At 37.4% G+C, this 22,088-nt stretch overlaps 1 protein-coding gene across 1 annotated transcript in view; it reads right to left on the bottom strand.

Moving 5' to 3' along the window:
• Positions 1-21,619, bottom strand: part of rap1gap2a (RAP1 GTPase activating protein 2a) — a 91,983-nt gene extending 70,364 nt beyond the window's left edge. Inside the window, exons 1-2 of the mRNA XM_067366194.1 lie at positions 21,548-21,619; positions 14,268-14,303 (exon numbers count right to left, since the gene is read on the bottom strand). Coding sequence (XP_067222295.1) covers positions 14,268-14,303; positions 21,548-21,591 — 80 coding nt within the window. The 5' untranslated portion in view covers positions 21,592-21,619. The remainder of the gene's footprint in view (positions 1-14,267; positions 14,304-21,547) is intronic.
• Between the last annotated feature and the right edge of the window lie 469 nt (positions 21,620-22,088).

Here is a 22,088-nt window from a genome sequence, read left to right as displayed (position 1 = left end):
AACTGAAAATTAAAATTAAACACTATTTTTGATCAAATAAATGCAGATTTTGTAAGCATAAGACTTCAAAAACATTAACAAAAATCATTTAAACAGTATACTATATGTTTAAATTTATAGAAACTAGTTTACATTTAAAACTATTGATTTTATATTTGTGCATTTCACTTTTTTTGCCTAATTACCATTCATATAAAAAAAAAAAAAAAAAAAAAATGAACAGTACATCCCTATAGTTAACATTATCGGTTATTAGTGACGTGTTACTACTTTTAGAAAGACTAAACCTGTTTGATCTTTTAATTGTTGAATGATTTTCAATCATTTTTCTCGAAGGCAAATAGCACAGCCTGGCACTGAAATCAATGTGCTGTGAATTCATTAATAAAAATTTGGGAAGCAGATATAAAAGATGGACTCTGAAATGTGCTACGACTGACGTTTTCTCATCTTTATGCAGCTACTAATTGCTTAGCTGCCCTTCCGTGCTGGAAAAGCAGGTTATCATCTCCAATTAATTTGGCTCAAGAGACACGAAGTGCACCATTGTTCCACGGCGGCTCTATCAAAATAAGATTCTTTCAGTGAATGCACAGATTTGCCTGAGCATTAAAAAGACTTCTGCATCTAATCTCTGTCCAATACTTTCCCCCTCTCTTTTCCTGTCTGTTTTTCTCTCGGCCAGACAGAATGTTCTTCTTTTTTTTTGCTCCGCTGTGATGCATCCAGTCAACCAGACCCAGACTGATCTCCCTATCCTCCTCCTCCTCCTCCCAAACCCTTTCTACCTCTTCTGTTGCAAATGTCATTTATTTAATTTGAGTCATAAATCAATTTGGTCCCATCTTTCTGTTTGTGGAAAGGGTTGACAAAGCTTGGTCTGAAAATTGTTTAGCCCCTGCCCTGAGAAGGGCGGATGCTCGCTAGAAGAGAGGAAGAACAACAGGATAGACTGATAGGAGATGAGTAAATACAGAGCGGTCGATATGATATACAGTGCAATATGCCAATACCACAGTCGTGAGGTTCCTATGTTGAAAAGTAACAGGTAAAATAATAGCTACAAACAAGCAAGCCAACTGATTTTCTCTCTCTCTGATCTGTGACGCAGACAGAAAGCAGTCACAGGCCTTAGTTTTAATAGATTTTTCTCATTATTTATGAGTGCAGATAGGAGGCACACTGAATCCAGCTGCAGGTCTTCTTTTCATGCATATCTTATGTAAAAAGAGTGAGAGAGATTGAGAAAGCAGGAACAAAGAGAAAAGGAAGAAAAGGACAACAGAGGTCAGAGTCAATTTAGCAACTATGATAGAAATTTTGGGCATGTCCTGTGCAGCTTGTGTCTCATTGAAAGGAGGCACGTTATAGCCTTTATGCAACCTGTCTTGCCTTCTCAAACCTGTTGATGGCACATTGCCTGTGCTTCTGATCCTGATATTCAGTGACAGTATCGGCTCCGATACTGCGATTTTTGCCTGAACGGGTATCGGTCAGACGGGACCGACCCAAGTGCGATACTGTGCGCACTGGCAGAAGCTAGATATTTTACTTTGTAACGTGTTAAATATGGATACATTTCTGACACAAACACATCGCTTCTCTTCAGAAGGCCTTTATTAACCTCTGGAGCCGTGTGGAGTATGTTTATGATGGATGGATGCACTTTTTTGAGCTTCAAACAGGTGGTTTCTGTGCACTGCCATTATAAAGCTGAGGAACATCAGGAAGATATTAATATAACTCCGACTGTATTCGTCTGAAAGTAGAAAGTCATGTACACCAAGGATGGCTTTAGGGTAAGTAAACCATCAGGTAATTTTCATTTTAAAGTGAACTAATCCTTTAAAGGTGCCCTAGAATTAAAAATTGAATTTATCTTGGCATAGTTAAATAACAAGAGTTCAGCACATGGAAAAGACATACAGTGAGTCTCAAACTCCATTGTTTCCTCCTTCTTATATAAATCTCATTTGTTTAAAAGACCTCCGAAGAACAGGCGAATCTCAACATAACACTGACTGTTACGTAACAGTCGGGATCATTAATATGTATGACCCCAATATTTGCATATGCCAGCTCATGTTCAAGCATTAGACAAGGGCAGCCAGTTAATGTCTTGATGTGCACAGCTGAATCATCAGACTAGGTAAGCAAGCAAGGACAATAGCGAAAAATGGCAGATGGAGCAATAATAACTGACATGATCCATGATATTTTTAGTGATATTTGTAAACTGTCTTTCTAAATGTTTCGTTAGCATGTTGCTAATGTACTGTTAAATGTGGTTAAAGTTACCATCGTTTCTTACTGTATTCACGGAGACAAGAGCCGTCGTTATTTTAATTTTTTAAACACTTGCAGTCTGTATAATTCATAAACACAACTTCATTCTTTATAAATCTCTCCAACAGTGTAGCATGTGCGTTTCATACGGATGACTTAATCTGAGAATATTTATTTTAGATTTGAATTGGTTAAGTAGACATTTCAAGCCTTCCATAGATATATTTCTTATGTCTGTGAGGCAAATATGCTGAGTTTCGTTTTTTTCATTTTTGTGGCGCACTCAAGTTCGCTTGATACCGAGACAGCAGAAAGCGCATCCAGTTTGTTTTCATTATTTTTACAAAAGCACAACGTTTTAAAGGGGTGTTTCATTGCGATTTGACTTTTTTTAACTGTAGTTAGTGTGTAATGTTGCTGTTAGAGCATAAACAACGTCTGCAAAGTTAGGATGCTCAAAGTTCAATGCAAAGGGAGATATTTTCTTATAATTCTCTGTTTAAGGACTACAACAAACGGCTGGTAGGGACTTCAACAAACTTCTTCCCGGGTTGGTGATATCGCTTACCCTAAAATTTACATAAACCCTGCCCCTGAGAACAGTAACCCTCAAAAAGTGTCAAATTTAACATGCTATAAATATTATCTGTGGGGTATTTTGCGCTAAAACTTCACATATACACATACAGACATCAGAGACTTATTTTACATCTTGCAAAAGTGGAATTATATGACCCCTTTAATGTTATTGTGAGTTTATAGAAATAAAAGCAAATCATTTACAGTTTAGAATGTTGGATTATTGTATGACCAAAAATAATTTTATTATTTTAAGTATTTTAAGTTAAATGCAAGTGATCGCACCGGCGCTTCAATGTCATGCAGTAAGCAGCTCTCCCCACAAACAACTGGATATGCACCAAATAATAGCGCACATTTATCTAGGTTAACATAAGAACGAGTGGAGTTGTAAAGTTACTACTTACATGTTTCAAGTGATAAGCCATATTTGAGGTTGATGAATAATGAAAGATAGGAGAATGTTTGGATGTCTGGCCATTGACAATCTGGAATTTGGTTTTTACTTCAGCCTGCAACTTTTTTGTTGTTATGAAACAACCAAACAACCCAGCACAGATGGGACACAGTAACGCAAAAATAACGTAAGGCATTACTTTCCATAAAAACTAAATAAGTAATGCAATTAGTTACTTTTTTAGGGAGTAACACACTATTGTAATACATTACTTTTAAAAGTAACTTTCCCCAACTATATTTCAAGTCTTCCGAAGCCTTTTGATAGCTTCATGTGAAGTACAGATGAATATTTACATAATTAAATTAAAGTTCATGGAAACTCTTCCTCTGCTGCCAATGTCAGTCATTCTCCATTCAGCATTCAAACAGCGTTTGGTTATGACAGTCAGCACGGTAAAACACTCTCCGAGAAGATTCAATGTTCCCATTATTAAACTTGATCTGTAGATAAAGGTCTGTGGATTAGCATAAAATTACTTTATCTAGCTGGAGTTTATTGCTGTTTTTAAATGACGTGGTACTCGCTACCGGGCATATGTTAGATCACAACGCTGGAGTAGAGACGACTATGAATTGGCACAGTGAATGGAAATTCAAACTGTGAAGAAAAAAATGCTCAATAAACTGTTAAATGAATATAATATATTTGTGCGCAGAACATCTCTTCTCTTTGTGCCCTGAACTTTTGAATGTGGAGCACAAAGCGTTTTGACTCAAATGTTGCTGTAAACATGTTATTCTACACCAGGATGCATATAAGCATAAGAGGTTTTTGCAGCTCTGTATTGGAGCCTTTAATATTATTATAGTTTTGCTCACTGAAAGATTATTAAAAACCTATGTCATTTTTATCATATTGCTGCCCTATTAAAAAGCTGTGCAACATATATAAAAATGAATACTTTTCATTTTATATTATTTATTTTCTATTATTTATATTATTTATTTATATATTTATTAATATATATATATTATATATTATATATTTTTTTATATTTACATATAGGCTACATCTAAATTTATATTATATTTATATCTATATATATATATTATATATTATAGAATTTTTTATATTTACATATAGGCTACATCTAAATTTATATTATATTTATATTTATATATAAATCTTATAAATGGTTTAGATGTATAATATAAATCTCATATAAATTGTATTTCATGAATGTATTTGATAAGAATACAAATAATAATTTGCTATTTATTTTTTATTAAAATTTAGCACTACACTTATGTTCACTTTTATTTTTTCCCCCACAAAATTTTCCTAAATGTTTAGATTTTAAAAATGACTGTGCACTGATTGGATTATGTTTAACACATAAATCAGTTCATCAGTTCCACACACACAGAAGTATAGATATTCTACAATGATCAAGGAAATACAGCGCACTTGTATCGGTCGATACTCAGAATTTGGAATATAAGAATCAGATCGGTTATGAAAAAATGGTATTGTGTAGAATAGGTAAAGCTCGGATACAAATGCATAAATGTGTTTCAAGTAGAAATTCACAATATAACAGTTATCATATAGCTTATCTGTCAATATTACAGTTTTTTTTTTTTTTCATTTGTCAGCAGGGGTGAACTTAACCAACGAGCGAGGTAAGCTGCCGCTTAGGGCCCCAGGGAATCAGGGGATCCCAACAAATGCCTAGAAGTCAATATATAAATTATAACATATTAATTTTCTGTCACTTTTTGTATATTCAGGATATCACCATTAAAGTTTTAACATTATTATTATACCTGCACAAATTATTTCAGGCCATTTATTCCAAGAGAAATCAATGGATTCCCTGCATTCTCCAATGCAGAATAATCCCTAGGGGCTCCTAGATGAAGGTAAAACAGTGAAGGGCATCAAACCTGCTGTGGAAGTGACACAGCAGTTCTCAGAACATGCCCTTTGTTTCATGAGCAGAAAGCTGGTGGTCTCAAGGAGTAAAAAAAAAAAAAATATATATATATATATATATATATATATATATATATATATATATACAAATGACATGACAAAATTTGTAATCAGTAATATAATCTCTTAGATTACACATTTTTGGTAATGCAATCTGACTACTTTTGGATTACATTTAGATTACTTTTGAGCTAACCCTTATTTGTAGTGATGGGAAACTGAGGCTTTCTGAAGCATTTGAAGCTTTCATCAAATTGTGCCAAAAAACGGTTCATTACTCGAAGCTTTTAACACAGTGCGCATTAGCGACACCTGGTGGTCAGACTTGTTTTCTCCACCATATCTAAATCATCGCGGAGCAGATACCGTTTGAAAAAGCATGTGACCAAAGCTTCAGAAGTCCATGACAGAATCACTCTTGTCTTGAATCAAATCTTCTATCAAATCTGATGTAATCTCATATAAATTAATCTGTGACAATGAGAACACCACTCGTGTCATGTGTAACCTGGTCAACGGATTCACATATTGATCAATAATATAAAATATACAATTATGTGATCCTAATTGATGTGAGTAGTTGAAAAAATATTTATATTTAAAAAATATTATAAATTTACAAAAAAAAAAAAAAAAAAACGGCAGCTGTGGTTGCCAGAAATTTACCGTAAAAAAATACGGTAGCAACATTTTAAGTTTTACAGATTTAAACTAAATTAAAGTAAAAAAAACATATTTCATTAACTGATATGTTAATTTACCAACCCATTGAAGTACTAATATCTGTTTTGTACCTGTTTATGTAATAAACTGACAACTACCACATACAGGTGGTGATGAGAAAGTCACACACAATGTCACACACACAAACACTAAACACTATCATAACATTAAAAAAAATGCAATAATCATAAACGTAATAGATGTAACATAATACCCTAATGTACATAACTGATTAGAAAAAACAAAAAAAAAGGTCTAATTACGTTTTTACTGTAAATTATACAATGATGACCTGTTCTTTTTCACCTCTAAAAACTGTAAATGTAACAGTTTTAACATCAGTATATAAGGTTAAAGTAGATGTAAAGTCAGATCTATTACAGTTATTCTCTGTATATAGTACAGAAACTTTGTTAACCAATTAAGAGTTTTTTACCATAACATTTTTACAGTCTTTTACCGTTAAAATCACAATGATTTTCTACTGTACGGTATACTCATGTAGGGCAAATTGCAATATATACCATATAGCACATCTCAACTGCTTGATTGCTTAAATCTTTGCAAAATGATAATGAAAATGTATGGCCAGCTGTATAATGCGACTATAAGACATGAAGATATTAAGATAGCTAACTCTCTCCAGCTATCATAGACCTCCTTGGTTGGTCACATGACAACGACCTACACCTTGGGGGCTTAAGTGTGAATCCAGAGCAAAGACAAATGAAGCAAAAACAACCTTACTACACCATCCTCCACCTTCCCTTCTCCGTGTCTTTATCCTTCTTTCTCAGCAGAAACTCATCCTGTGGTGCCACTGCCCAGCACACGTTCATCAAAATTCATTTTCCCATGCTGGCTGACACCACTTCAATCAATAAAAGGAGTCCTTGACATGCTTATCTTTCATGTCACTGAGGCGGTTTTTAATTTTCTACATACTGTATATGCAGTAAGTCTTCAGGCTTTGGGACGTCAGCGGGTTTTCGGCGTCACGATATACTTGGGGCTATGAGATGAATTCAAAACAAAAGCTGACTGACAGTTCACCCGGTGAGTGTCATATCCCAGAAGGGTTATGTGGAATTTATTCATCCAATATCGCTGTAACCCTCCCACATCTCAAGGACGTTCGGCCCTTATGTGAAATCAATCAAGGCAACAACAACAACAAAAACAACTAAATCTAAACACTCCTTTAAGATCTCCGCTCTGGCCCACTGGAGGTCTCTGTTACCCATCCTATTCAGACAGGAGAGAACTATAAGCAATCCTCCCAGTGGGGTCTAGGCTTCTTTATGGCCCTTAAAAGCCCCATTAAAATCAAGCTGCCAGATGGTGCCCTTATCAGAGCCGTCAAAACCTTGCAATGGGGGCAGAGTAGTAAATATTTGTCAGGAGAGGAGGGCAGCTGCTTCTGAAAACAGATTTGTGGAGGAGTCATCGTCGTACACGAGTCCGCAACGCTGCTTCTCGGACAGATTTTGGCACTCGCCGTGTGTTTGTGTGAACGAGAGAAAGCGAGAGATGGAAAAGTAGGAGGTAAAGTGAAATAATAATTCTGCAGTTGGTGATAATCATCAAGCATCTGTGGCTGTGGGTCTAATAACAATAACACAAGCTGTCTCGGCCCAAGCAATGCCAAATGCCACTGTCATCCAAAACAGATGAAGAGGGAATAGCCAAAATATTCCACAGTCCAACTTCAGGGCTGTCAGTCAGCAGCAGATGTTTTCAAAGCTAATGATGAACAATGTAGCTTTCATTATGTTTGTCTTTCTCATGGCAACAAGCCCTGTCGTAGCCTGGAATGTTCTACTGTCTCTGATGTATTGCTACTCCATTGTCATGACCGTAGCCCACGAGAGACTGTCTCACATTGTCAACATGCTGAGCCCTATTCTTCACCGCCCACAGATGATGCGACCCTCTTTCATTAAGTCACTCGTTAAAAAATAAAGACATTGAGATGATAGTATTATGTTAAAATTATGCAAATAACCAAATTTTGAATGCATCCGCTGCGGACTAACTTCAACTTTTACTGAAAGCCTTCACACCAAACACCTGTTAAATGAGTTTCGTTTCATTGTTGAATTTCAAATTCAACATAAAATCTCTTAATGCACATTCTTAGTCTTAATGTGATCAATTTATCTATTAAAAATATTAAAATAATATCTTGTTCTTAAACAACTGATGTCACATGAGGCTGCAGCAACTATATAATAGTCAATTAGCTCTTTAAACACTGTTGTTGGTTTGGCTCCATTCTGGTTTACTGTATAACACCAGCTTTTCAGGATCTAATCAAATCCCAGTGGCTAAAATCAATTCTTGTCCTACATTTTTTCTTATTGGTTATACTGTTTCACTCAAAAATTCACATTATGAACTAAAATGGGTTGTAAACAGCACTTTGAAAATTGAAATTACATTATCTTTATTATTATTATTATTATTATTATTATTATTATTATTATTACTACTGAACCAAAAAGAGTTGCAAACAGAAATTCAAACAGCAGTAATTTAATTTGTACGTTTTTATGACAATAAAATAATATTCATTTTTGTCTATTTGAATATAAATATTATTATTATTATTATTATTATTATTATCAATAATATTAGTAGTATAATTATATTTAATAATATATTATTAATTAATATAATTTATTACATAATAATAACAATTGCAATAAATAACATCATATTAATTACTATTATTATTATTTTTATTATTATATTATAATTACTGAACCGAAAAAAAAAAAAAGTTACAAAAAGGAATTCAAATAGCAATAATTTACCTTGTAAGTTTATGACAATAAAAATAATGATATTATTGATTTTATTTAAATTTAAATATTATTAATAATCGTATAGTAGTGTAATTATTATATTTAATATTATATTATTAATTCAGATATTACATAATTCAAATAGTGATGATTTGTATACATAATACAAATAGTGATGATTAATATAATTTATTACATAATAATAACAATAGTAATAAATAAAATAATATTAAATATATTATTATTATTATTATTTAATTATTATTATTATTATTATTATATTAAAATTACTGAACCGAAAAAAGTTACAAAAAGGAATTCAAATAGCAATAATTTACCTTGTAAGTTTATGACAGTAAAAATAATGATATTATTGATTTTATTTAAATTGAAATATTATTAATAATCATATAGTAGTGTAATTAGTATTATATTTAATATTATATTATTAATTAAGATATTACATAATACAAATAGTGACAATAAATAAAACCACATTAAATATCACATTATTATTATTATTGAACTGGAAAGAGTTGCAAACAGCAATTCAAAGAGCGGTAATTTATTTTGTGAGTTTATTTGACAATAGAAATTATATTATTAATTCTATTTAAATATAATTATTATTATTAATTGTATAATTATTATTATATTTAGCATTATATTTTTAATTAAAATATTACATAATACTAATAGTAATAATAAATAAAACCAAATTGAATATTACATAATTATTATTATTATTATTGAACCGGAATGAGTTGCAAACAGCAATTTAAACTGCATAAGTGACTTTGTAAGTTTATATGATAATAAAAGTAATAACATTGATTTCATTTAAAAGTAAATTATTAAATACTAGTAGTATAATTATTAATATATTTAACACTATATTATTAATCAATCTATCATATAATAATACTAATAATAAATACAGTCATATTAAACATTACATTATTATCGTTATTACTATTATTTTTAATTTGTGCATTAACAGGTAGTGCACAGTGCTAGCAATGTTGAGGTCATGGCATGGGTTCAATTCCCAGAAAAAACACAATGATAAAACGCAGACCTTGAAAACTGCAAGTAGCTTTTGGGGGGTGCGGGGGGTAGTGTATGAATATAAACAATGTCATCTTGAAAGAAGCAGAAAAATTCAAGAACACTGCCCTCTGGAGGACAATAACTAAAAATAAATGACTGTTTAATGTTAATCATTCATCTCTGCTGCCCTCTAGTGCCAAACAAGTGTGAGAGCTCACTGAAAACTATTATAAAGATATTATGCAAGTATATGCAAATTGTTCTCATAAATCCTTACAAAAAAAGGTCTAAGTTGGCCCCTAGGCACAAAGCAGGATATTTTAGTGAATAAACAGATTTTTAGTGTATAGAAACTTTACAGTGTTTTGGGGGAAACAAGTGAGATTTGTGAACATATCCGTGAATAAACGACTGATGGATGAATTAATTAATGTTACATTAAATATGCAAAGAAAATACTGCAGAAGGTCAGAGCAGAGATAAATTTATGCTCCTTGACATTTAACATTTTCGTAAGAGAGCAAACTCATCTCCATAATGTCTGGAGGAGTTGTGTGTTGTTGCTCTCAGTCTCTGTTCAGTGTAATGGGTAATTGTGGGTTTATGCCTCTAATTGCCTCCTGTAGGACTACAGGCATAATTGAGACAGCTGCAGATGTGGCTGGAGACACAGTGGCATCCCAGAAGACACTGTATTGAGCAGTCGTACCGCTCTCAGATCAGCCAAAACAGCAGTTTAGTCCAATACTCCCCTGATACACGCACAGTAATGACTCAGTCTGAGCACTCTCAGTGGCCTTTTCAGTCTAAACAGCCCATTTCAAGTCTATAGTCTCACACAGCAGAAGGTTTCAGGGGCAGATTGCTGACCCAGGACCAAATTAGTTTATAGATAAAGGACAACAGTCTTTCAGAGTCGCTTAATGTCACCGCTGTCAGCCATTCACAGCACCCCTGTAGAACAGGCTGTTGGGTCCAATATTAGATCATTATGGGGGAGATAATTAAATCACATACTGGGGATGTGATCAATTGTGACGGCTGAAACAGCTCTTCAGGCGCTGTCTCATTTAGGTGTCAGATGTTTTACCTCCAGTCCTGTATCAAGATAGCAATCTAATGCAACTTAATTTCCTGTTAAACTGGGCATTTATGGTATAAACACATTTTTTTGAAGCATTTTTAAGAAAGAAAGAAATTGAAAATGGAAAATACTATCCCACAGCTAAGAAAAAAACAATTGAGAACCCTTCAATATCTTTTGTTTTGTTAAATTGTTAAATTATCCTAGGTAGAAGATTAAATAGAGATCGATTGGAGACTATTACTTAAAGGTGCCCTCGAATGAAAAATTTAATTTACCTCAGCATAGTCAAATAACAAGAGTTCAGTACATGGAAATGACATACAGTGAGTCTCAAACAGCATTGTTTCCTCCTTCTTATATAAATCTCATTTGTTTAAAAGACCTCAGAAGAACAGGCGAATCTCAACATAACACCGACTGGGTATACGCCCCAATATTTGCATATGCCAGCCCATGTTCCCAACATTATGAAAGGCATTAGACAAGGGCAGCCAGTATTAACGTCTGGATCAGTGCAGAGCTGAATCAACAGACTATAGCAAGCAAGGACAATGGCGAAAAATGGCAGATGGAGCGATAATAACTGTAATGATCCATGATATCATGATAATTTTAGTGATATTTGTAAATTGTCTTTCTAAATGTTTCGTTAGCATGTTGCTAATGTACTGTTAAATGTGGTTAAAGTTACCATCGTTTCTTACTGTATTCACGGAGACAAGAGCCGTCGCTATTTTCATTTTTAAACACTTGCAGTCTGTATAATGCATAAACACAACTGTGTAGCATTAGCCGTTAGCCACGGAGCACAGCCTCAAATTCATTCAGAATCAAATGTAAACAATATAACAGTATACAATACTCACATAATTTGACGCATGCATGCCGCATGCATGACGAACACTTTGTAAAGATCCATTTGAGGGTTATATTAGCTGTGTAAACTTTTTTTATGCACTGTTCAAGGCAAGCGCGAGCTCCGTGGGTGGAGAGCACGAGAATTAAAGGGCCAGTAGCCCTGAATCGGCTCATTTATAATGATGCCCCAAAATAGGCAGTTAAAAAAATGAATTAAAAAAAATCTGTGGGGTATTTTGAGCTGAAACTTCACAGACACATTCAGGGGACACCTTAGACTTATATTACATCTTTTTTTAAAAAAGTTCTAGAGCACCTTTAAATTAAGATGTTTCTCAATTCTCCTCTAGAGTTTCAGATGCTGTGCTTGGATTACTTGCAAGATAATCTGACAAAGAAGTCAAAAATCTCAAAATGAACTCTTCATTTAATTCTTCCAAGATGAAATTACTTATCCTATGCAATCCACTTTCATTTTATAGCTCTTTCTGTATCAACAGCCTATGTTATTTCTGAGGAGTTTTAGGAGAAACATCTGCAACAAAACTGACACTTAAATGAGATCCCCATTAGGTCTCCCAAAGGCATCAAAATGCAACCTATTAACTATTTTCCTCTGTGATGTTTCTTAAAGCAGAAATGGATATTCTCATTAAAATCTTTTATATAATTTACTATAAGTGACCAAGGATCACAAAACCAGTCATAAGGGTCAATTTTTTAAAATTGAGATTTATACATCCTCTGAAAGTTGAATAAATAAGCTTTCCATTGATGTGTGGATGTATAGGACAATATTTGGCCGAGATACAACTATTTGAAAATCTGGAATCTGGGGGTACAAAAAAATCTAAATATTAAGAAAATCACCTTTAAATTTGTCCTTAGCAACACATATCCACTCTCAAAAATAATGTTTTTTATATATTTACGGTAGGAAATTCACAAAATATCTTCATGAAACATGATCTTTACTTAATATCTCAATGATTTTTGGCATAAAAGAAAAATGTATCATTTTGACCCATACAGTGTATTATTGGCTATTGCTACAAATATACCTGTGCGACTTATGACTGGTTTTGTGGTCCAGGGTTACATATTATAATGTTCTTATAATATAAATATAAAGCATTTATATTCATTAAAATAATTATTATAGAATTTGTATACAGAGTACACTACCGTTCAATAGATCAGTAAAATGTTTTTAATGTTCTTGAAAAATGTCTCTTATGCTTAACAAGGCTGCATTTTGATCAAAAATACAGTAAAAACAGTTATATTGTGAAATATAATCTATTTTAAGATATATTAAAATGTAATTTATTCCTGTGATGCAAAGCTGAATTTTCAGCATCATTAATTTAGTCTTCAGTGTCACATGATCCTTCAGAAATCATTCTAATATGTTAATTTGCTGCTCAAGAAACATTTCTTATCACCAACGCTGAGAATGGCCAAGTGCTAAACAAATATGCAAACGCATCATAAAATACTCAAAACTCAAGCAGAAATTTGAGGAAAGCCAGAAGCAAAAACCAGAAAAACTCACCAGATTTTGCGAGGCATCTTACACATTCAGAGGTGCGCCCAAAATACACTGCTCTCTCTATTTCAGTTTTTCTCCCTTACTCCCTCTCTGTCCTTCTATTTCTAAAGCATATTCACATAACACTAAGCTTTATTACATAAACAAAAGCACCTGCATAAACAGGCAGACACACAGGGCCTGATTATGCTGTTCCTCTAATGTGGCCCTGTCCTTCAGTTAGAGAGAGCCGACCATTCACTTTGTAGTTGCAGATGCGAAGGGGGGAAATCATTGGTTAGAATCTGCCAAAGCACAGCCCTACATTGACAACCAGCCCAGACACACTGACCTGTTCTAATACACACACACCTTTTTTTGATGGTCCTTGCATTGTTAACTCATTTCCATGGAGACCAATATAAATAGTAAGCAGGAACATCAGGAATTGTTATTCCTGACACAAACACACACTGAGACACAAAAAAAAGAAATGTGACATGACAAAATCTGAAGGTATATGTGTACTGATAAAACTGAGCATGCTGTCCTTCTCACACACACATACACACACAAAGGCCACCTGTGTTAATCCACAGCGGGGGGCTTTGATGTCGGTCCGTTTCTGTCTATACCGAGCTCGCGATTATTGCCTCCACTCCTCCGCTCGCCTCTCTTTCATCCCCGTCCCTCCCCGCCAGACAGACTGATAGACACTTGAAGGTTGATACGGTCATACAGAACAGGTATGTGTGAAGATCTCGCACCAAAGACTTCACACAAAGTCAGATTAGCATGGGCAAAGGGAGTGAAATGATTGCTGGATCAATGGCAGATGTATTGACTGAATATTCAAGTGTGTTATTAAGATGGAGATTTAGATAGATCAAGTTCATTCGACACACACACACACACACACAGAGAGAGAGAGAGAGAGAGAGAGAGACTCACCGGGTTCGCAGGGCGGCAATGCCGGACTTGTCAATCCTGAGAGAGAAAAGGAGAGAAAAATTATAAAGACACACCGGCTTTTTTAACCTGAAAATATATGTGTATATTCCAGACAAATGGGAATCCTCTTATTATGTATAATTAATAAGCCATAAATGCTGTCAATAACTAAATTGTCATACAGTTGTCCAACACAACATTTGGCCCTAATTCTGTCATCCCCTTTTATTTAAAGGTGCCGTAGAACGTCTTTTTAAAAGATGTAATATAAGTCTAAGGTGTCCTCTGAATGTGTCTGTGAAGTTTCAGCTCAAAATACCCCATAGATTTTTTTTTTTTATAAATTTTTTTAACTGCTTATTTTGGGGCATTATTAAATATGAGCCGATTTAGGCTGCGGCCCCTTTAAATGCTCACGCTCCCCGCCCACGGAGCTCACGCTTGCCTTAACCGGTGCATAAACAAAGTTCACACAGCTAATATAACCCTCAAAATGGATCTTTACAAAGTGTTCGTCATGCAGCATGTCTAATTGCGTAAGTATAGTATTTATTTGGATGTTTACATTTGATTCTGAATGAGTTTGATAGTGCTCCATGGCTAAAGCTAACATTACACACTGCTGGTGTCACGGACCCCTTGTTCCCCTGGACTCCATTTCCCATCATCCTCCTGTTCTCCACACCTGCACTCACTTCCCTCGTCTGCTCCTCATCAGCACTCATCACCTGCACCTGGACTCTATTGTCAGCACTCCCCATATATTGCACTCACTCCCTGCACTCCTTGTCCGTTCTCTGTTTATGTTAACGTGTATGTTTGGTGTTCCTGCTCTTTGTTCATTAAAGTATTGTATCATTGTGGAAATCCGTGATCTGCCTCGTCTCTGCACCAGCTACCGTAACAGAAGAACGGACCACTACCAACTTGATTTCCACAGAAAAAAAAAAAAAAATGGAGACTTTCCCCAGCTCCCTGGATCCAGCTCCTCCATCGCCTCTCACCCTAACAGCCAGCGAACGCCTTATCGGGCTCCTGCAGGTAGGACGTTCGCTGGAGAGGTATGTGGAGGAGTTCGTTGAGCTTGCTTACTTGACTAACTGGCCCGACGCTCAGTTGATCTCCCTGTTTTTGGATGGATTGGATGACGACACTATCCGTTTTGATGAACCTGTTGTTTGTTTCCGCCGAGCAAAGTTCTCCAGTCTCCGCCGAGCAAAGTTCTCCAGTCTCCGCCGAGCAAAGTTCTCCAGTCTCCGCCGAGCAAAGTTCTCCAGTCTCCGCCGAGCAAAGTTCTCCAGTCTCCGCCGAGCCAAGTTCTCCAGTCTCCGCCGAGCAAAGTTCTCCAGTCTCCGCCGAGCCAAGTTCTCCAGTCTCCGCCGAGCCAAGTTCTCCAGTCTCCGCCGGGCCAAGTTCTCCAGTCTCCGCCGAGCCAAGTTCTCCAGTCTCCGCCGCCGAGCAAAGTTCTCCAGTCTCCGCCGCCGAGCAAAGTTCTCCAGTCTCCGCCGCCGAGCAAAGTTCTCCAGTCTCCGCCGCCGAGCAAAGTTCTCCAGTCTCCGCCGCCTACGAGCCCTCAGCTCCCACCGCCGCCTACGAGCCCTCAGCTCCAGCCGCCGCCTACGAGCCCTCAGCTCCAGCCGCCGCCTACGAGCCCTCAGCTCCAGCCGCCACCTACGAGCCCTCAGCTCCAGCCGCCGCCGAGCCTGCCGCTCCAGCCGCCGCCGAGCCAGCTGCTCTTATTATGAACTGTGCTATTGAACTATCCAACCCAACAACTGTTTTCCCTCCCTGCCTCCCTCTCCCGCCTCCTCCCACTAATGTCCACACTGCACCTCCACCTCAAGCCACCTCACCCAGGACTCCACCTCGGTCCGTTGGTCCAGATGCTCCCCCTTGGCTCCAACCTCCCTCATCTCCACCGTGGCTCATCAATCCACCAGTTCCGCCAGGCTCCATCCTCCCCCCGGTTCCGCATCAGTCGTTCGTCGGCCTTCCCTCACATCAGGACTGCACTCCTCGGTGTTCACCTCGTCCCTTCGTCCCTCACGCTCCGTTGGCTTCCTCACTCCCTCCTGCGTCCCTTTGGTCGGCTGTCGCTCTGGCTCCTCTGCGGCCTTCTGGAGCCCCGCCTGCGCCTCGGTCGGCCGAGCCTGCGGCATGGCCCTGTCCCGCCGGATCCTCACCGCCACCTGGGCTCGTCGGCAATTCGGCTACGGCACCTGATCCACCACGGCAGCCCGCTGCACCTGACCCTGCATGGCAGCCCGCTGCACCTGACCCGGCATGGCCGCCTTCGGCTCCTGACCCGCCATGGCCGCCTACGGCTCCTGACCCGCCATGGCAGCCCGCTGCACCTGACCCTCCATGGCAGCCCGCTGCACCTGACCCGCCATGGCAGCCCGCTGCACCTGACCCGCCATGGCCGCCTTCGGCCCCTGACCCGCCATGGCCGCCCACGGCCCCTGACCCGCCATGGCCTGGAGACCTCCACTCTAGTCCACTCCTCCCCCTGCTCCGGCCTGAGGTCTCCAGGGCGCCCACCCCCCTCCCGGTTGTTACATCTACGGCGCGAGGACGCGCCTACCGGGAGGGGGAGGTACTGTCACGGACCCCTTGTTCCCCTGGACTCCATTTCCCATCATCCTCCTGTTCTCCACACCTGCACTCACTTCCCTCGTCTGCTCCTCATCAGCACTCATCACCTGCACCTGGACTCTATTGTCAGCACTCCCCATATATTGCACTCACTCCCTGCACTCCTTGTCCGTTCTCTGTTTATGTTAACGTGTATGTTTGGTGTTCCTGCTCTTTGTTCATTAAAGTATTGTATCATTGTGGAAATCCGTGATCTGCCTCGTCTCTGCACCAGCTACCGTAACAGTTGGAGAGATTTATAAAGAATGAAGTTGTGTTTATGAATTATACAGACTGCAAGTGTTTAAAAATGGAAATAGCGACGGCTCTTTTCTCTGTGAATACAGTAAGTGTCATGAAAGGGAGGCTCAGGCAGGAGATCCAAGTGCAGCGTTTATTTACAGTGAGGATGGTCGTACAGGCAGAGTTAATCAGGGGCAAACAGGAACAGCAAAGGACAGGCAGGGACGACGTCAGGGTACAGGCGGTAGGTCAAAAGGCAGGCAGATATCGATCATAGAACAGGAAACAATAAACAATCCAGGGGTCCAAAGGCAAGCAGCAGAGAATCAACACGGGAAACAGACAAGGTCGGGAACAGAAAGGCAAACAGGGAAAAACGCTCAGAAATTGCAACATGAATGTTAAACAATACTTCGCGGTGAGGTGGTGTGAGTGGAAGTCCTTTATAGTCCTGATAATGAGCAGCAGCTGGGTGTGGTGATCAGTGTGGTGTGCTAGGGTGGATATGGCAACAGGTCTTTGGTGTGATGTGAACATGTGACTGACAGGGAGGATTGTGGGAAGTGTAGTCCGGGAACTGACAGGAGCAGACGGTGATCGTGACAGTAAGAAACGATGGTAACTTTAACCACATTTAACAGTACATTAGCATCATGCTAGCGAAACATTTAGAAAGACAATTTACAAATAAAAATATCATGATATCATGGATCATGTCAGTTATTATTGCTCCATCTGCCATTTTCGCTGTTGTTCTTGCATACTTACCTAGTCTGATTATTCAGCTGTGCACATCCAGACGTTAATTCTGGCTTGTGTAATGCCTTGATCATGGGCTGGCATATGCAAATATTGGGGTCATACATATTAATGATCCCGACTGTTACGTAACAGTTATGTTGAGATTCGTCTGTTCTTCGGAGGTCTTTTAAACAAATGAGATTTACATAAGAAGGAGGAAGCAATGGAGTTTGAGACTCACTGTATGTCATTTCCATGTACTGAACTCTTGTTATTTAACTATGCCAAGATAAATTCAATTTTTAATTCTAGGGCACCTTTAAGTACATGTCATTTGACTTGCAGCATAAACATCCATCAAGAAAGAAAGAAAGAATGTTCAAAGAAAGAGAGAGTTCAGAATGATTTAGCAAATATGATCTAAACAAGCTGTTGTGCTATAGTGGAAGATGCAATCAAAATTATTAAAACAATTCATCAAAGGCATCAGTAAACTAGTGTACAAAGTTTATTAATACACATTTGAGTGATTCCGTATATGTTTATGTATATGTATAGTTGATGAAAAATGAAAAAGATCAAACTGGCTCAAAACATACGTGTACAAAATTATTCAACCCCCAAAAGTCAAATTTTGTGCAGAATCTTTATAACCTCCAATAAACTCTGTCTGTAAGTGCTTAGAAGCTTCTGTCACCTCCCTACTGCAATCTTGGCCCATTCCTCAGTTGAAAAGCTTTCAGATCAATGATAGTCTTTGGTTTCCATGTTACCACTGCTTTCTACAAATTCCACCAAATGTTTTCAATGAGATTTCAATCTGAAGACTGGACAGGCCACTCAAGAACATTCATAACTGATCCTTGAACCAAGCTTTAATAGATTTGGATGTATACTTTGGGACGGCTGTCCTGCAGGAAAGTCCATTGATCATCAAGCTTCAGTCTCGACACCGAAGGCATCACCATCTTTGCCAAAAATGGCTTGATACTTCAAAGAATTCATGATGTCCTTCATACAGTCAAGATTTCTACTTCCTGCAACAGCAAAGAACCCCATAACAAGACTGGACCATCTCCATGTTTGACCATGGTCAACATGATGGGGTTCTCAAAAAAAGATAGTCAGTGTTACTCATATATATATATATATATATAAAATGAATTAAAATCTACTCATCTATCATATGAAATGGTTTGTCTACAATCTTGGATGAGTATATTTACTCCTGTTTAATTTGTTTCTCTGTTCTAATTTCTTGAGTTTTTTGTGTAATTCTACTGAGGCCCTAATTACTGCCATTAAGCCTGATGTGGAGAACAGCATGAGGTTTATCATTTCAGCTAAATGAGTGATGAGCCAAACACATTCTGGTAATTTGCTGGCACGATGGAGAAAGAGTTTATATTTCTGTTTCACATGCAAAAAAACATACATATTATATCCCTACAACATATCCCTGAGGAGTTTCAGAGAACCGTTTGTGTGGATTAAGGACATTTCAAACATTTTGTCCATTTGAACGTGTGAACATTTACAGCTCAATGACGAAAGAGAGATGTTCTATTCCATTCAGAGGGTCAACCGTCAATCATTGCCCTTTACCTGCAGCACACACAACTGGATACATAAGAATACAAAAGAGGAGTTGACTTATTAATTTTCTCTAAGAAACAAGTCCATTGTGCCTTAAATTAGCTTGTCCACTGTGCCGTAAATCAACACAAAACTGAAGCGACTAGATGTAGATAAATGTGTATATTTCAGCGACCTTCACAGCAGAAGGCAAAAAGAAATCAGTTTTGCAAGTCAGATTTTGTTATTTGATTGTATTTTGATTATCTGTCTCACTGAAACAGGCTGTCTACAATGAAACTCATATTACTGAGAGCTGCTGAGAGCATTACTCAGAGCAGCCAGTGACGCTCATGTAAGCAAAGGTGTGAGATATGAAAGCTGGTATCGTCACGGCCCCAGTTGTGACGCAGTCATCTAATCAGTGCGTATTGTCAGATACGACAAGCTTTGTCATTGTGCGTCACTATCAGAGCATCAGCACTGGCCCAATACAAAGCACAGAGGTAGACCACCATTAAAACTGCAACAGGTGGCATGCTCATTATGCACTGCATCTTCGGAGCATAAATTAAGATATTTTTGATGAAATCTGAGAGCTTTCTGATCTCCCTGTACACAGCAATGTCATAACCAATTTCAAGGCCCAGGAAGGTAGTAAAGACTTTTTAAATATTTAATTGTTAAAACAGTCCATGTGACTACAGTGGTTCAACCTTAATCATCATCCGGGTATTTAAAGTGTACTTTTACTTTTTGTAATTTTCAGTGTGAACACTACTTTGCACTATTTATACTTAAAAATGTCACACAATAGTGCATAAGTATACGCGAATAGTGACGCACCTGTGAAGGAAAACAATGACAAAGAAACTAAACAGTCAAAGCTGACGCCTCCAAAGACATGAACGTGACACAAAGACATTGTAAATATCTCATTCTGCACCTGTTTGAAAAGCCAAAGCAGAAAGCACTTTGATTTGTCAAAATAATATTACAAATAATAATTAGTTTGTTAGTAGGGCTGCACGATATATCGTTTTAGCATTGATATCTTGATGTGCGTATCCACGATTGTCTCATTGCAGGATGATGTCTAGTATAGGGATTGTTAATCCATACAGATCAGACAACACGGTTCAAAACGCACATGATTCTCGGATTAATTGCAAAGTTTGACCATCATTAAATTAAAGTTTATTTTTGGAACATAATTTAGGTCCTATCATTTTAAACATTTGAGTGCATGAAGATGCAAAAGAGAATTAAATTCTGAATGTGCGGCTGTTTTTGAGCCACGCATTTGGTCTTAAAGTGACAGCAGCTTCTTTTTGATTTTTCAAAAAGAAAAATCACTAAGTTTTAACACAGATTAATTATATTTATGCAGTGAAGACTTCAATGTTGAAGACTTCAACATTGATAACAATAAGAAATATTTATTTAGCATAAAATCAATTTAGCATATCATAATAAAAGATCATGTGATGCTGATTCCCATTGTTACAAGCTGTAATTCCGAGCTCTATGAGGACATGACACTTTTTACAAAATCTCATCATTACAGTCGGTAATTACAACATGGCGTGAACGCACCTTAAATTGCAGCTTTACCATCAAAGGAATAAATTACATTTTAAAATATATTAAAATAGAACAGTTATTTTGAAAATTGTTCATTTTTCACAATTTCACTGTCTTTACTGTCTAAAAGTAAATCACTCTAAATCACTGTTCTTCCTTCAATAAAAATATTAATATAAAAAAATAAAGAAATCGAAAACACAGAATTCTTTGATGGACAGTTTTACCTAGTTTGATGATGTACTCTCCCAAAATAACCTGAATAATATCTAAATTAAAACCTCTAAAGTGTATTATAAAAAGAGAAATATAGCCATGTACAATTTGCCATCCTTCTTACTACAAAGCAAGTGATTATATGCAGGGCTTTCTATTAGCAAAGAAAAACAAATAGATACATTTATCTCATTCTATCATAAACTCAAATGCGCTGAACTGTACTTGAATGAAGTGCAAGTTTTGAGTCACAGTTTGAGGCTAGACAGAAACAAAGAGTATCCTACCATCCAAAGCCCCCAAATGACACACTTCTTTTCCTCCTGTACATGCTGACCAAGGCACTTTCTCTCTCTGTCCTTCTCTGTCCTTCTGTGTCAGTGACAGACAGAAGATTTCACCTGTCTTTCCACTCTTTTAGGGCAGGCCACCAGGGGGAAGAGTAAGGGACGAGAGGGAAGGAAAGCTGACGCCTCCTCCTACCTGTTTTCCTTCCCTAACCACCACCACCCCCTCTATATTTTATAAATGTGTCTGTGTGTGACTTTTTAGGTCACTCATTATATCCAGCACAGGAAGTACAGCCATATTTATGTAATGACTTTTAAAGGTGCCCAAGAATGCTTTTTCACAAGATGTAATATAAGTCTAAGGTGTCTCCTGAGTGTGTCTGTGAAGTTTCAGCTCAAAATACCCCATAGATTTTTTTAAATTAATTTTTTAACTGCCTATTTTGGGGCATCATTAACTATACACTGATTTTGGCAGCGCCGCCCCTTTAAATGGCATGCTCCCTGCCACACGAACAAAGTTTACTCAGCTAATATA

The sequence above is a fragment of the Chanodichthys erythropterus genome, chromosome 17, assembly GCF_024489055.1.
Source record: "Chanodichthys erythropterus isolate Z2021 chromosome 17, ASM2448905v1, whole genome shotgun sequence".
NCBI classification, from domain to species: Eukaryota; Metazoa; Chordata; class Actinopteri; order Cypriniformes; family Xenocyprididae; genus Chanodichthys; species Chanodichthys erythropterus.
Note: the sequence above shows the minus strand (reverse complement) of the source record. Positions and strands in the feature narration are given on the sequence as shown.